We start from the raw sequence: 15,020 nt of genomic DNA on the forward strand, positions 1-15,020 counted from the left end.
GTATTATTTTAGGACACTGAAGAAAACAAATGGCATTTAGATAGTATAACATGTACATTAATACATTATTATAATTTTTTTTTAATACCTGTTTTGGACATGAAAATGTACAGATCACATAATTAACCTACATCTTGTGTGTGTGTGTCTCATCAACTTCGACAGTGGGGAGAACAAGTATTAGATACACTGCCAATTTTGCAGGTTTTCCCACTTATACATTTTTAGCATAGGTACTCTTGAACTGTGAGTGATGGAATCTAAAACAAAAATGCCTCAGGACCTGGACAACATGCCATTATTGAAGGAACCTGAATTCAATTGTGTGTGAATATTCTTAATGGCCAGTCCATCTAGTCTTGAAGCTGAAATGCACATGGGTTACGTAATAAGACAATGTTTTAAAACGCACAAGTAATTTTTAATCATCTGTACACTTCAACTGTGAGTGACAGAATCTAAAACAAAAACCAAGAAAATGACATTGTATGATTTTTAAGTAATTCATTAACATTTTATTGCATGACATAAGTATTTGATACATCAGAAAAGCAGAACTTAAAATTTGGTACAGAAACCTTTGTTTGCAATTACAGAGATCATGCGTTTCCTGTAGTTCTTGACCAGGTTTGCACAAACTTCAGCAGGGATTTTGGCTCACTCCTCCATACAGACCTTCTCCAGATCCTTCAGGTTTCAGTGCTGTCGCTGGGCAATACGGACTTTCAGCTCCCTCCAAAGATTTTCTATTGGGGTCAGGTCTGGAGACTGGCTAGGCCACTCCAGGACCTTGAGATGCTTATTACGGAGCCACTCCTTAGTTCCCCTGTTCTTGACCAGTGTGTTTCGGGTCGTTGTCATGCTGGAAGACCCAGCCACGACCCATCTTCAATGCTCTTACTGAGGGAAGGAGGTTGTTGGCCAAGATCTCATGATACATGGCCCCACCCATCCTCCCCTCAATACGGTACAGTCATCCTGTCCCCTTTGCAGAAAAGCATCCCCAAAGAATGATGTTTCCACCTCCATGCTTCAAGGTTGGGATGGTGTTCTTGGGGTTGTACTCATCCTTCTTCTTCCTCCAAACACGGCGATTGGAGTTTAGACCAAAAAGCTCTATATTTGTCTCATCAGACCACATGACCTTCTCCCATTCCTCCTCTGGATCATCCAGATTGTCATTGGCAAACTTCAGACGGGCCTGGACATGCGCTGGCTTGAGCAGGGGGACCTTGCGTGCGCTTCAGGATTTTAATCCATGACGGCGTAGTGTGTTACTAATGGTTTTCTTTGAGGCACTGGTCCTAGCTCTCTTCAGGTCATTGACCAGGTCCTGCCGTGTAGTTCTGGGCTGATCCCTCACCTTCTTCACTATCATTGATGCCCCACGAGGTGAGATCTTGCATGGAGCTCCAGACCGAGGGAGATTGACCGTCATCTTGCCTTCTCACCAAGCTGCTTGCCTGTTGTCCTGTAGCCCATCCCAGCCTTGTGCAGGTCTACAATTTTATCCCTGATGTCCTTACACAGCTCTCGGGTCTTGGCCATTGTGGAGAGGTTGGAGTCTGTTTGATTGAGTGTGTGGACAGGTGTCTTTTATACAGGTGAGGAGTTCAAACAGGTGCAGTTAATACAGGTAATTAGTGGAGAACAGGATGGCTTCTTAAAGAAAAACAAACAGGTCTGTGAGAGCCGGAATTCTTACTGGTTGGTGTGTGATCAAATACTTATGTCATGCAATAAAATGCAAATTAATTATAAAAAAATCATACAATGTGATTTTTTGGATTTTTGTTTTAGATTCCATCTCTCAAAGTTGAATTGTGTACCTACGATACAAATGACAGACCTCTACATGCTTTGTTATTAGGATAACCTGCAAAATCGACAGTGTATCAAATACTTGTTCTCCCCACTGTTTGTGTACTTTTGGGTATCTGAAAAATCGGTCCCCACAAGGGTTTTTGGCAGGTCTCCCCCAGTCGTCTAATAAGGTTAACTGCTACTCTTCAAAGATCCAACCTATTCACATCGGAATCATAAAATGGCTGTGTCTGGTGGTCTCAACAAACGGTGCAAACTGTATATTCTATGCTGACTTTTATTTATTTTGTTTTTCTCTCGAGACTGTCAAGACTTGCTGCAAGCAGGCGTTTTTGCATTTTAGCTACCTCTGTGGACAGTACTCTGTGAGAGGCAGAGTGCTCGCCCGCTCTGCTTCTCACTCACTCTCTCACGCACACACACTTTAGCTGTCTCTCCCTCCCAGCACAGATCACCACTTACTCAGCAGTTGAAATGCACTAGCAGTGGTTCAGGTTAGAAGTAGGCCAAAATCCCACCACTTACCACAAATACATTTTCTCTTGCGAGTCACGACATCGTTTTCGAAGTAGCCCAAGTTCCTGGGAAAAATTACAGACATGGCAAGACCTTCCATTACCATCGGTCTCGCAGTTTTTCAATAACTGTCTCAGTCCTACAATAAAACAAAAATTGTATTCAGTGAATGTAGTCAGGGTGTAATTTAACAATGGTTCTGTCTTTTTGGTATTTCTCAGTTTTTTTGTTTGTTTTATCTTGTGTTTTCTGGTTCACAGATGTCAGTAAAGCAATGAATTGCAATGTTGTTTCTGAATGTGTTTAGTTTTGACTTTGTACTGTACCTGTTTATTCTGTGTTATGTTTGATGTTTTGTTTAGTCCTCAGGAAAAGCTTCTAGTAGTTTGAGCATCTTAGCAGCATTCTAAATCCTCTTCAGTCTCTGATGTTAGCCAGCCTGCTAATTAGATACTTAAATTTTTTATACCTGCATGCCAATATCTTGATGTTATTTTTGCATTTGTCAGCTATCCTGAGAATGACACACATTGATGTTGGACTTCCATGAGCAGCAGCATGTATCCCAGCGCTGCACCAGCAGGATGCCCGGCCTACAATCCTAAATTTGGGCACAGTAATAATAGACAATACCCACTACCCCCAGCCTTCCTACAACACCAGCAACGTATAGCTGAGGCTCAGCGAAACATTGCTAACACAAAGTAAGGCAAAAGTCTAAAACAATAACACATTTTTCCACTTCCCATTTACTTTAGCAGACCCAAATCTAGTCTAGAATTGGGTCTGCTAAGGTACCTAGCCCAGACTTACTGGTTTTACTTTTCTTAGTTACATGACTAAACCCTGTTGCTGTATTGTTTTTAGCAGCATTTTCGTGCAGATTATACATAATCAATAATCAGTATACTAATGTAAATGGAGTTGTTACATTTTTAGGGTTGGTTCTGCTTAGAGCTACATTTCCAGTGAAATGTCTACACAAATGTGTAAACCAGGGCTGCCCAACCCTGTTCCTGGAGATCTACTGTCTCTGTAGGTTTTCTCTTCAACCCCATTTGCGACTAACTCCGTTAAGCTTTTCATCCAGCTAATTATTAGAATCAGGTTTATGAAATTAGAGTTGGAGAGAACCTACAGGACAGGAGATCTCATTGAACAGGGTTGGGCAGTGCTCGTAAACAGTATTGACTGTATTTATTCAAGTGTGTGTGTGTGTGTGTGTGTGTGTGTAGTTTCCGTGGTCAGCCTCTGCCTGCTTGTCATCCAGTGATTCCTCCTTATGATTGGAAGTTTAATCCTAGCACCTCACCTCTTCCTTCTCATCCACCTGGTACTAATGAATCTGCAATGGCCAATGGGAAGAAGTAAGCCTTTATTATAGTTTTTTGCACAGACACCATTTCCTAATCTAAAAGACTGTATACTTTTTTCTACAGTCCCTTTTTGTTTGTATTCCTCTCGAGCATGTGTGCGTGTACATATGGTATTTTTCCCCTCTTCCCTATGTCTACTAGGAGGCATAGTGGAGACCACAGCCCGTATAATTTGAAGAGGCAGCGCTTCAGTACTCCTGTCCCCCAACATGGCAGTCCTCCCGTTTCCTGCTCCTCTTCCTCGGTACCCCGCCCTATCCGGATCCAGCACTCACCTCTCAGCCCCCAGCACTGTGCCCCACAAATGCCCCCTCTGTGTGGAGAGAGCCCTTGTAGCTCACTGCTGGATTATGCCAAGGACAAGGTAAACACCAGGATCATGATAAGAATACAAATTATTATGTACAGTTAGGTCTGGAAACATTTGGTCATCATTTTCATAATTTTGGCTCTGTACGCCACCACAATGGATTTGAAATGAAACAACCAAGATACAATTGATGTGTAGACTTTGAAAACGTTTAGGAATTGCAACCATTTTCATACACAGTCCCCATGTTTCAAGGCAAATTAGCAATCATGAATAAAAGTGTTAATACTTTATCGAGAATCCGTTGCAGGCAATGACGGCATGAAGTCTGGAACGCATGGACATGACCAAATGCTGGGTTTTCTCTTTTGTGATGCTTTGCCAGGCCTTTACTGCAGCTGTCTTCACTTATTGTTTGTTTGTGGGTCTTTCTGCCTTAAGGTTTATCTTCAGCAAGTGAAATGCATGCTCGATTGGGTTGAGATCAGGTGATTGACTTGGCCATTGTAAAATATTGTAAATATGAATTTGGCTGAATCTGAGCAGATCCCTATACACTTCAGAATTCGGCTTCTTCTGTATCATCATCAATAAACACTAGTGACCCAGTCCCATTGGAAGCCATGCATGCCCATGCTGTCTCCATTGTGTTTTACAGATGGTGTGGTATGCTTCGGATCAGGAGCCATATCTAAGGCTTCTCCATAAGTTTTTCTTCCCATCATTCTGTTACTGGTTTATCTTAGTTTCATCTGTCCACACAATGCTGTTCCAGACCTGGGTTGGCTTTTTTGACAGTCTAATCTGGCCTTTCTATTCTAGAGGCATGTGAGTGGCTTGCACCTAGTGTTGAACCCTCTGTATTTGCTCTCATGAAATCTTCTCTTTATGGTAGACTTTGATAATTATATGTTTACCTCTTGGAGAGTGTTCTTCACTTGGCTGGATGTTTGTGAAGGGGTTTTTCTTTACCACGGAAAGCATCCTACGATCACCACTATTGTTTTCCATGGATGCCCGGGCCTCTTTGTGTTGCAGAGCTCACCAGTGCCTTCTTTTTTCTCAGAATGTACCAAACTGTTGATTTGGTTACTCCTAAAGTTCCTGCTGTCTCTCTGAATGTTTTTCTTTTTTTTGCAGCCTAAGGATGGCCTGTTTTACTTGCATTGAGAGCTCCTTTGGCCGTATGTTATGGGTTCACAGCAACATCTTCCAAATGCGGATGCCACACCTGAAATAAACTCCAGACCATTTACCTGCTTAATTGATGAAATAAAGAAATAACAAAGGAGCAGCCCACACCTGTCCATGAAACAGCTTTTGAGTCAAATGTCCAATTACTTTTAGTCCCTTGAAAAAGAGGGGGCTACATATTGAAGAGCTGTGATTCCCAAACCCTTCCTCCAATTTGGATGTGAATACCTTCAAATTAAGGCTGCACTTTAAGCCCATATTCATTATTTAAGTGTAACTTAAATCTATTTTGGTAAACATATAAAATAACAAAACTTGTGTCTGTGTCTAATTATTTCTGGACCTAACTGTATAACCGTTATAATTTTCTGTCCAAATGCATTGTTCACATTTGCATAGATACACAGATATTGGAGACCATAGCACAGATGTTGTTTTGTGTGTCTCAGCTTAGTGGTCAGATGGTGGAGCTGTTTGAGGCATGCCAGCAGCAGTTGAGTGACCTGGAGAGGAAGGAGCTGTGCAGAGCTCAACTACAGAGAGAGATCCAAAGACTCTTCCCTTGTATGTAACTCAAAATATGCACATTTACATTAGTCATTTGGCCTAGTAAAATGCCTCAATTTTTGTTCTGACCCCCTTTGGGTATTTAAACCTTAAGGCTGCTGTTGCAAGCACCATTCTTGACCTACCCACTGAGTTACACAAGACAAAACATGCGCAGGCCCACATCCATGCCTCTTTTTTCCCCCCCTCAGTGGCAAGGTTGTATTTGGCTGGTTCATCTTTAAATGGTTTCGGCAGCAGGAACAGTGATGCTGACCTCTGTCTGGTCATCCAAGCAGCACCGGTAAATATGTCAGTTACTTGTAAAAAAACACACATTTCTTATGTACTATTACATTCAATTTGGCTTTCGCTGTCAAAATATCTTAATTCCCAGTACTGTGTAGTTATGTCACATAACTTTTTTATTATTTCCAAATTATCACAACTTTGGATATTAAAATGATTTTGCACTTATAAATGTTTTTCCTCTATTGTAAAAACAATTCTATAAATGTCAGCTTTCAAGCATTTTGGGGTGTTTTGTAGAATAAAAACACATGCTCTGCTGTGGCCTTACATTGGATACTTAATCATCAAAATGCTGGAGTATTGAGCTAAATGTGCACATTTTATGTTCTGTCTCTATAAATACATTTGGAGGGTATTGTATATTTCATGGAGTATGATTCCCATTCACCATATGTGTTGTTGTCAGGTGGACCAAAGAAATGATGCTGTGTATGTACTCAGTCTCATTCAGCAGCTCTTCTACAGACTCTGTAAGTAATTTTTTAAGGTATATTGGTACTTAGCATTTTGGATTTTTATTTTTTTTGGCAATACAATACACAATATAATTCATTAATAAATACATATGAGATCATACAATAAACCAAACAGCAGATGAGAAGGCAACAAAAAAATGAAGACAACTAACAAATTGCCCCCTTTTGGGTTCCACTTTTTAGTTGTTATTGCATATTGCTTTTACGTGTTAGCAGTGGGGCCATCCTGTTCCATTAACCAATCAAGAAATGAGTTGGTCTGCTAAAGATGCAATAGCATTTGTCCTCCACTAGAGGTAGCTAATGCCAGTCATAAATAGAGCTCTGGAAAAAAAAAGGAGTGTTAAATTCCAACACAGGCACACCTCATTTCACTTAATAAGGTACTGATTACCTGAACCAAATCTAATTTAAGGAAAAGTAAAAACCACTGCTGTGGTCATCACTATCCTCTTGCAATAGGACCAGCTGGATGGCAAAAACAGTGCAAGTACTACCTCTGAGTTAATTTGAATAAAAAAATAACTATTCAGCATGGCAAAAGAGTTGAAAAGAAGAAAAGCTTTGAGTGAGGAAAAGAAGGGTTCAGTTCTGGCTTTACTGGGATTCAGTGAGCATCAGGTTGCTTCCATCCTGAAAATTTCAAAGACAGCGGTTCATAAGAACAAGGTCAAGCAAAAGACATTGGGGACAACAAAGCTACAGACTGGCAGAGGGAGAAAATGACTGTCCATGGACCGAGATGACTGTCAACTAATTTGAATGTCTCTCAACAACAGTAGGATGACATCAAGTGACGTACAAAAAGAATAGCAATCAGCAGCTGGGGTGAAGTGCACCGCAAGGACGGTTCGAAACAGGCTCCCAGGGGCACGGCTGAAGTCGTGCTAAGCTAGAAAAAAGACCATCAATGAGAAGCGATGAAGAGCCAGGCTGAAATTTGCAAAAACCATAAGGATTGGACCGTAGAGGAATGGAGTTAGGTCATCTTTTCTGACAAGTCAAATGTTCAGCTTTGCCCAACATCTGGTCATTTAATGGTTACACGGTGACCTGGTGAGGCCTACAAGCCACAGTGTCTCGCACCCACTGAAATTTGGTGGGGGATCGGTGATGATCTGGGGATGCTTCAGCAAGCCTGGAATCAGGCAGATGTGTCTTTGTGAAGGACGCATGAATCAAGCCAAGTACAAGGATATCCTGGAAAAACACCTTCTGCTCTGACAATGTTCCCCAACTTTGAGAATTTTTTTTCCAGCAGGACAATGCTCCATGCCACACAGCCAGGTCAATGAAGGTGTGGATGGAGGACCACCAGATAAAGACCCTGTCATGGCCAGCCCAATCTCCAGACCTGAACCCCATTGAAAACCTGTGGAATTTGGTCAAGAGGAAGATGGATGGTCACAAACCATCAAAGCCGAGCTACTTGAATTTTTGTGCCAGGTGTGGCATTAAGTCACCCAACAGCAATGTGACAGACTGGTGGAGAGCATGCCAAGAGGCATTTAAGCTGTGATTAAACATCAGGGTTATTCCACTAAATATTGATTTCTGAACTCTTCCTAAGTTAAAACATTAGTATTTTGTTATTGAATTTGAATATGAATTTGTTTTCTCTGTATTATTTGAGGTCTGAAAAAAATGAATATTTGGTTACTTTGATCAGTTATTTTCTACAAATAAATAATCTAAAATGACATTTTTATTTGGTATTTGGGAGTAATGTTGTCAGTAGTTTATAAAATAAAACAGAATTGTTCATTTTATTCAAACACATACCTATGAATAGTAAAACCAGAAGAACTGATAATTTTGCAGTGGTCTCTTAATTTTTTCCAGAGCTGTATTTGGTTGAAAACTGTATTTAACCAAGTGTTTGTGTGTTCTGATCCATAGCGTACATAGAAAGACCGCAGCTGATCCGAGCCAAGGTCCCCATTCTCAAATTCAGAGACAAAGTCAGGTCGGTTGAAAAATCTTATCAATCAGTCTTTTCTAACTTGTGTTTTAACAGATGCATTCCGGATTTAGCAGGCAGAAGAAACATTGACAAGGAAATTTTGGAAGAACCTCACAACAGTGAAAAGGGGACATATGAATACTAAAGGAGAGAGCAGCAGAGTCCGCATGCAACTACTCTGTGTGCTGTAATATCTGAGGAGTAGGCATATCATTGGCGAACTACCATATGCCCCTCCAGTTTTCTGTTTTTACCTTAAGATAGAGGAAGAGCCTGACATTTTTAGTTGGATTAAGTAAATGTATACATTACATATTAATAATGTTATATTTCCGCAGTAGAACAGACTGAGGGCTTGTTTACATTAAGCTGAATTTTTTAAGACATATCGAAGAAGACTTGAGGCGCTAGATTATTTTGTTTAAATTTGCAGATATCAATAGCTTGAGTCGCCACCTTCCGAGGTAGCGTGCGCCACATTTTCGATAGAGCCCCTCTGGAGTTTTGCAAGTGTGAAGACAACTGTGTCAGAACTGTATCAAGTTTATGTGTAATATGCACATATATTCACACAATCCTGTGTGGTACATCTCGAACAAGCATGTGTAAATTCAAACGCTTAGGAAATTATTATGCAAACTAACCTTAGTCTGTCTTGTGTTTTATTCTTGCTGTCATAATGTAAACAAGTCCTTAGTTAGTGATTGGGTGTATCAAAAATAACATTTCTTCCTCCCTTGCCCTTTCTCTCCAGTGGAGTCGAGTTTGATCTAAATGTAAACAACACTGTAGGGATCAGAAACACTTTTCTGCTGAGAAGTTACGCCAACAGTAAGTTCACTCACACACAACTGAGCCTATTTAGACTACAACAATTGCCCTGATTTATTTAATTGACCTTTACTTAATATGTAAAAACTATTTTCTATAAACTCCTGCTGGCCAGAGGTAAGCAGTAAGGGCATGGATACACATAAAAAGCCATTTCATATGGAAATGTAGATTTCTGCAGTGGGCGGCTGAGCTTGGTGATTCAGGCTTGGGAAGCAGTTAACTATTTCGAAAATGTGTTTATTACTCTTGCCTATAACTAATCACTGGGATTTCTGTCATGTTTGCTGTGGTCTCTTCCGTTGGACAACCAAAGTTGATCCTAATTCACCCTCCACCGTGTCAATCCAAATGAACACAGGCTGCTCCTTCAGAAATATATTAACCACAGCTAACTACGGAGGGAACTCAAAGTGCATAAGGCAGTGGGGCTTGTTTGGGATAAAGGTGGCATTTGGATCTAAGTTTATATCATGCTTTTGCAACGTGTCACTTGTGGCTTTGAACCAGTTCTGAGCACAGTATCCCATAGATTCGCCATTATGACCGTCTCCAATTTATAAAATTAACGACAGAGTGCAGCAGCCTCGTGCTTGGCATCATCCTTCTCCTCTGCATCTGTTGCAAACCTTCTCACCCCCTTTTATTGCACAGTAGTTTCCTCTCAAAGCTTTGCTGGAGTCAGCTCTACAGCTCCATCTAGACAGTGGTTTTAGAGTCTTGCTAATCTTCACGTCCTTGTTGTTAAATATCTGATTCCAACGGTGAGGGGCTGCGGAACAAAATGCATACAGTTGCTGAAGTAAGTCCAGGAAATCGCTCACATCTTTACAGCTATTAACAATGCTGTTTAAACCGACAAGATTAAGCTGATGTCCAGCACAGGGCACATAATGAATCATGCGGTTTTCTTTTTTCTGCTGCGCTTGAAAGCCTTTGTTTTTACCAACCATGTTACTGGCGTTGTCATAACTTTGTCCCCTGCAATTTTGACAAGTCTAACGCCAGATCTTAATACATGTTCAGCAAGACTTACTCCAGTGTGGCTGTGAACAGGCTTGAAACCAATAACTCTCTCCAACACTTTTCCTTCCTCACTAAGAAATCAAGAAAATGAATGTTAGCTAGTCAGTGGGCAGGACATTTCAAATATTAAGTGTAATATATGTACAAGTGGGGTGCAATGAAAGCAAATGCAAGTACAAATGTCAATTCTAAATGTGCAATCAAGTGCAGGGATTGCAGCAATGAGGTTACCAAGGTAGCAACTGAAAAACATCAGCATCTTGTAGATATCCTTGGAGGGTCGCACAGATCTCCACATACTATACAACGGTACCCTGACTGCTTTTAGATGTCGAAGGCATTGATGCCTTTGACTGGCCCTCACGGTCCCCAGACCTGAATCCAATTGAGAACATCTGGGACCTTATGTATCGATGCATCTGAAGCCGCCAAGTTGCACCACAGACTCTCCAGGAGCTCACTGATGCCCTGATCCAAGTCTGGGAGGAGATACTCCAGGACACCATCCACCGTCTCATCAGGAGCATGCCCAGATGTTGTCGGCAGTGCATACAGGCTCATTGGGGCCATGCACAACTGAGTTAAATTATGCGTTATGTGATGATATTCACGCAAGTTGGAGCAGCCTGTGATTTCAATTGTTCACTTAGATTTTCGGTGTGAGTTTGAATCCTGCCCTCAATCGGTTGTTGATTTTGGTTTCCATTGACCGTTGTTAGGTCATTTTGTTCTTACTAAATTACACGACTTACAGCAAAGATTTTGATCTTTCATGTATTTTGTTCATCAAGACCAGGTGTAATTTAAGTGTTCCCTTAATTATTTTGAGCAGTGCAGTTTCAAATAGACAACACATCATATGACAGATAATTTGGGTAAAAGTCACACATTGTATCTGCATTTATCTGTTTATGCCATGTGTGAAATGTGCTGGTTGTGCGTTTGCCAAGTTAAACTGCTGTCACAGTCACAGTTCTCTCTCCTTCTCTAGCTGAACAACGAGTGCGTCCCATCATATTAGTGATTAAGAGGTGGGCCAGGCATCACGGGATAAATGACGCCAGCAAAGGAACCCTGAGCAGCTACACTCTTGTACTGATGGTATTGCACTACCTTCAAAGTGAGTGTATACACAAACACACACTTTTACTATACGTTTTAGGACTTTTGGAAGGTAAACATATTTTCCAATTCCCAATACAATTTTCCCTAACCTAAATACTAATTGTTTGCCTTAATCCTAACAGCTCAAATGTCCTCACTTGAAATACTGTTCTTGAGAAGGACTGTTCCTCAAAAGAATAGTAATAGGCCTAGACATAGGGTGATGCACTAACTGCAATATACTATACCGACTGTCATTTATTTGTCCATGGAAACCATAACACTGTTTAACCCAGTGTGTTTCTCTATGTCTTTACAGCTCTGCCTGAACCTGTTATTCCTTCTCTGCAGAAAGAATATCCGGTAAGGGGAATTAACATTGACACTTGAACAATAGGAGCACATTTATTTACAGTTGAGGAGCATTTTTTTCTGAATGAGCAGTGGTCTGGTTCATGCTCTTATTACAGCAGTACACAGTCTCTGAAGGCAGTGGTTTAATCCGCTGGACCACCCTATGCCATTCAGTATATTTAATATACTTACATTTATGCTGTATTATCAGATTTTATTTGTTGTGTAAGAATATAGCCTTTATTACGTATTGTGGTTACTTTAGTAAGAATATACTCAGTCGAAAATCAAGGGAGAAAGAGAAACATTTATTAGAAAGCACTGCAGTTGTCTGGTGTTACTTGTTCAGTCTATGTCAGTTACGTTCTCGCCATTCACACTTACAGTATTTATCCTGGGGCATAACTACCCTGAATGCAACAGAGTACTATAAGCCTTTAGGCTAATTACAGTTGCAAGCTTTGACAGAACGTGACTTTCTATTAACAGGTATATACCGATATTCTGTTTGTTATCTAAACACATTTAACTTATAACGTGTACATTCATAATACATTTTGTTAAGGTGCAAAATCCTTGAAAGGGAAGGAATATCATTTTGCAATAATGTGCCACTTATGAATGAATCTTTGGCTTTCCAGGAGTGTTTCAGTCCCACCATGGAAATCCACCTCGTGCCTGAGCGTCCTAAAGATATCCCACTTTACTCCTCATCCAATGATGCCTCACTGGGAGAGCTGCTGCTTGGTTTCCTCAAGTACTATGCATCTGTCTTTAGGTAATACAGCTTAAATACACCTAAAAGATTCTTAGGAACACCTGTTCAATTTCTCATTAATGCAATTATCTAATCAACCACACGGCATCACATGGCAGTTGCTTCAGTGCATTTAGGGGTGTGGTCCTGGTCAAGATCTCCTGAACTCCAAACTGAATGTAAGAATGGGAAAGAAAGATGATTTAATCAATTTTGAGCGTGGCATGGTTGTTGGTGCCAGACGGGCCGGTCTGAGTATTTCACAATGTGCTCAGTTACTGGGATTTTCACGCACAACCATTTCTAGGGTTTACAAAGAATGGTGTGAAAAGGGAAAAACATCCAGTATGCGGCACTCCTGTGGGCAAAAATGCCTTGTTGATGCTAGAGGTCAGAGGAGAATGGGCCGACTGATTCAAGCTGATAGAAGAGCAACTTTGACTGAAATAACAACCGAGGTATGCAGCAAAGCATTTGTGAAGCCACAACACGCACAACCTTGAGGCTGTGGTACCACTCATCTCCACTACAAATAGGAAAAAGAGGCTACAATTTGCACGAGCTCACCAAAATTGGACAGTTGAAGACTGGAAGAATGTTGCCTGGTCTGATGAGTCTCGATTTCTGTTGAGACATTCAGATGGTAGAGTCAGAATTTGGCGTAAACAGAATGAGGACGTGGATCCATCATGCCTTGTTACCACTGTGCAGGCTGGTGGTGGTGGTGTAATGGTGTCGGCGATGTTTTCTTGGCACACTTTAGGCCCCTTAGTGCCAATTGGGCATTGTTTAAATGCCACGGCCTACCTGAGCATTGTTTCTGACCATGTCCATCCCTTTATGACCACCATGTACCCATCCTCTGATGGCTACTTCCAGCAGGATAATGCACCATGTCACAAAGCTGGAATCATTTCAAATTGGTTTATTGAACATGACAATGAGTTCACTCTACTGAATTGGCCCCCACAGTCACCAGATCTCAACCCAATAGAGCATCTTTGGGATGTGGTGGAACGGGAGCTTCATGCCCTGGATGTGCATCCCACAAATCTCCATCAACTGCAAGATGCTATCCTATCAAAATGGGCCAACATTTCTAAAGAATGCTTTCAGCACCTTGCCACGTAGAATTAAGGCAGTTCTGAAGGCGAAAGGGGGTCAAACACAGTATTAGTATGGTGTTCCTAATAATCCTTTAGGTGAGTGTATTCCTTAAATTATTCATTCAGGTGAAAACCTCAATTAATCCTCAAGTGATAATTTTGTACCCTAAAATGTAATGATTTCATTGCTTCAACACAGCAACTCCCTGCAAACTCAGTTCAACTGATGTCGAGTTACGGTTCTTTCTAAGCACATCCAATGCCTTTCCAGTCCCTATGCTGCTCACTCCACCAGGAAGTCTAGACTGGAATCCTATCACACCCAATGAACACACTCAACTCCATTGAGGTTATATACGCCCATGTCGCCACAAGGAGTTGCAAGAGTGCAATCAGGTCAAGGCCACCATAGTCGATTACTGACCCCCCCAAATGTGGACAGTCCTGTCCAGTTACCCTGCCCTCCAAGTGACCACTGGTCTAATCCGTAAGCAAGATTTAAAACTTTGTCTCTCAGAGACACAACTGTGAGGCAGGAAAACATGGTGTGTCTTGAACACATAAAGCTTGCAATTTGACAATGAAGACATGTAAATGACTCAAATTCTGGAAGTATAAAGAAAATATTGTAAAAGAAAGATGTCCCTAGAACCTTCTTCAAGGAGTCTTGAGTCAAGACAGGTGTGTTTTGTTTTAAACAATGTCTTTGCCTTTTATTTCTGGCATCAACCACTTTGCATGGGTGCGTAGGGCAATCATTTAATGAGGCTTTGCTGCCTCAGGACCTGGACAACATGCCATTATTGAAGGAACCTGAATTCAATTGTGTGTGAATATTCTTAATGGCCCGTCCATCTAGGCTTGAAGCTGAAATGAAGACAATGTTTTAAAACACACAAGCGAATTGGAATGCGGCAAAACCATACACTTATTTGTATCTAGCCAATCAGTATGCGGACCAATGTTCTGTCCAAACTTCCTGGGGGGGATATATGTTGGGTGGAACAAGTATTTGATACACTGCCAGTTTTGCAGGTTTTCCCACTTATAAAGCATGTAGTCTGTAATTTTTTATCATATGTACTCTTCAACTGTGAGTGAAGGAATCTAAAACAAATATCCAGAATATCACATTCTATGATTTTTAAGTAATTAATTTGCATTTTATTGCATGACATAAGTATTTGATACATCAGAAAAGCAGAACTTAATATTTGGTACAGAAACCTTTGTTTGCAATTACAGAGATCATACGTTTCCTGTAGTTCTTGACCAGGTTTGCACACTGCAGCAGGGATTTTGGCCCACTCCTCCATACAGACCTT

The 15,020-nt window shown here is 41.0% G+C and overlaps 1 protein-coding gene across 4 annotated transcripts in view; it reads left to right on the forward strand.

Moving 5' to 3' along the window:
- The window catches only part of tent2 (terminal nucleotidyltransferase 2), a 46,418-nt gene that overhangs the window by 16,933 nt on the left and 14,465 nt on the right, over positions 1 to 15,020 (forward strand). For 2 of the 4 annotated variants that reach the window (XM_029124382.2, XM_029124383.2), the window contains exons 2-12: positions 2,850 to 3,044; positions 3,576 to 3,707; positions 3,858 to 4,080; positions 5,670 to 5,784; positions 5,979 to 6,070; positions 6,485 to 6,548; positions 8,454 to 8,520; positions 9,272 to 9,348; positions 11,366 to 11,494; positions 11,798 to 11,841; positions 12,474 to 12,610. In XM_029124382.2, the coding sequence (XP_028980215.2) occupies positions 2,887 to 3,044; positions 3,576 to 3,707; positions 3,858 to 4,080; positions 5,670 to 5,784; positions 5,979 to 6,070; positions 6,485 to 6,548; positions 8,454 to 8,520; positions 9,272 to 9,348; positions 11,366 to 11,494; positions 11,798 to 11,841; positions 12,474 to 12,610 (1,238 nt within the window). In that variant the 5' untranslated portion in view covers positions 2,850 to 2,886. Of the gene's footprint in view, positions 1 to 2,849; positions 3,045 to 3,575; positions 3,708 to 3,857; positions 4,081 to 5,669; positions 5,785 to 5,978; positions 6,071 to 6,469; positions 6,549 to 8,453; positions 8,521 to 9,271; positions 9,349 to 11,365; positions 11,495 to 11,797; positions 11,842 to 12,473; positions 12,611 to 13,894; positions 14,740 to 15,020 lie in introns of those variants that run through there. The other 2 variants (XM_029124384.2, XM_029124385.2) reach the window with 2 other exon arrangements.

Source organism: Esox lucius, chromosome 13 (assembly GCF_011004845.1).
Source record: "Esox lucius isolate fEsoLuc1 chromosome 13, fEsoLuc1.pri, whole genome shotgun sequence".
Lineage (NCBI taxonomy): Eukaryota > Metazoa > Chordata > Actinopteri > Esociformes > Esocidae > Esox > Esox lucius.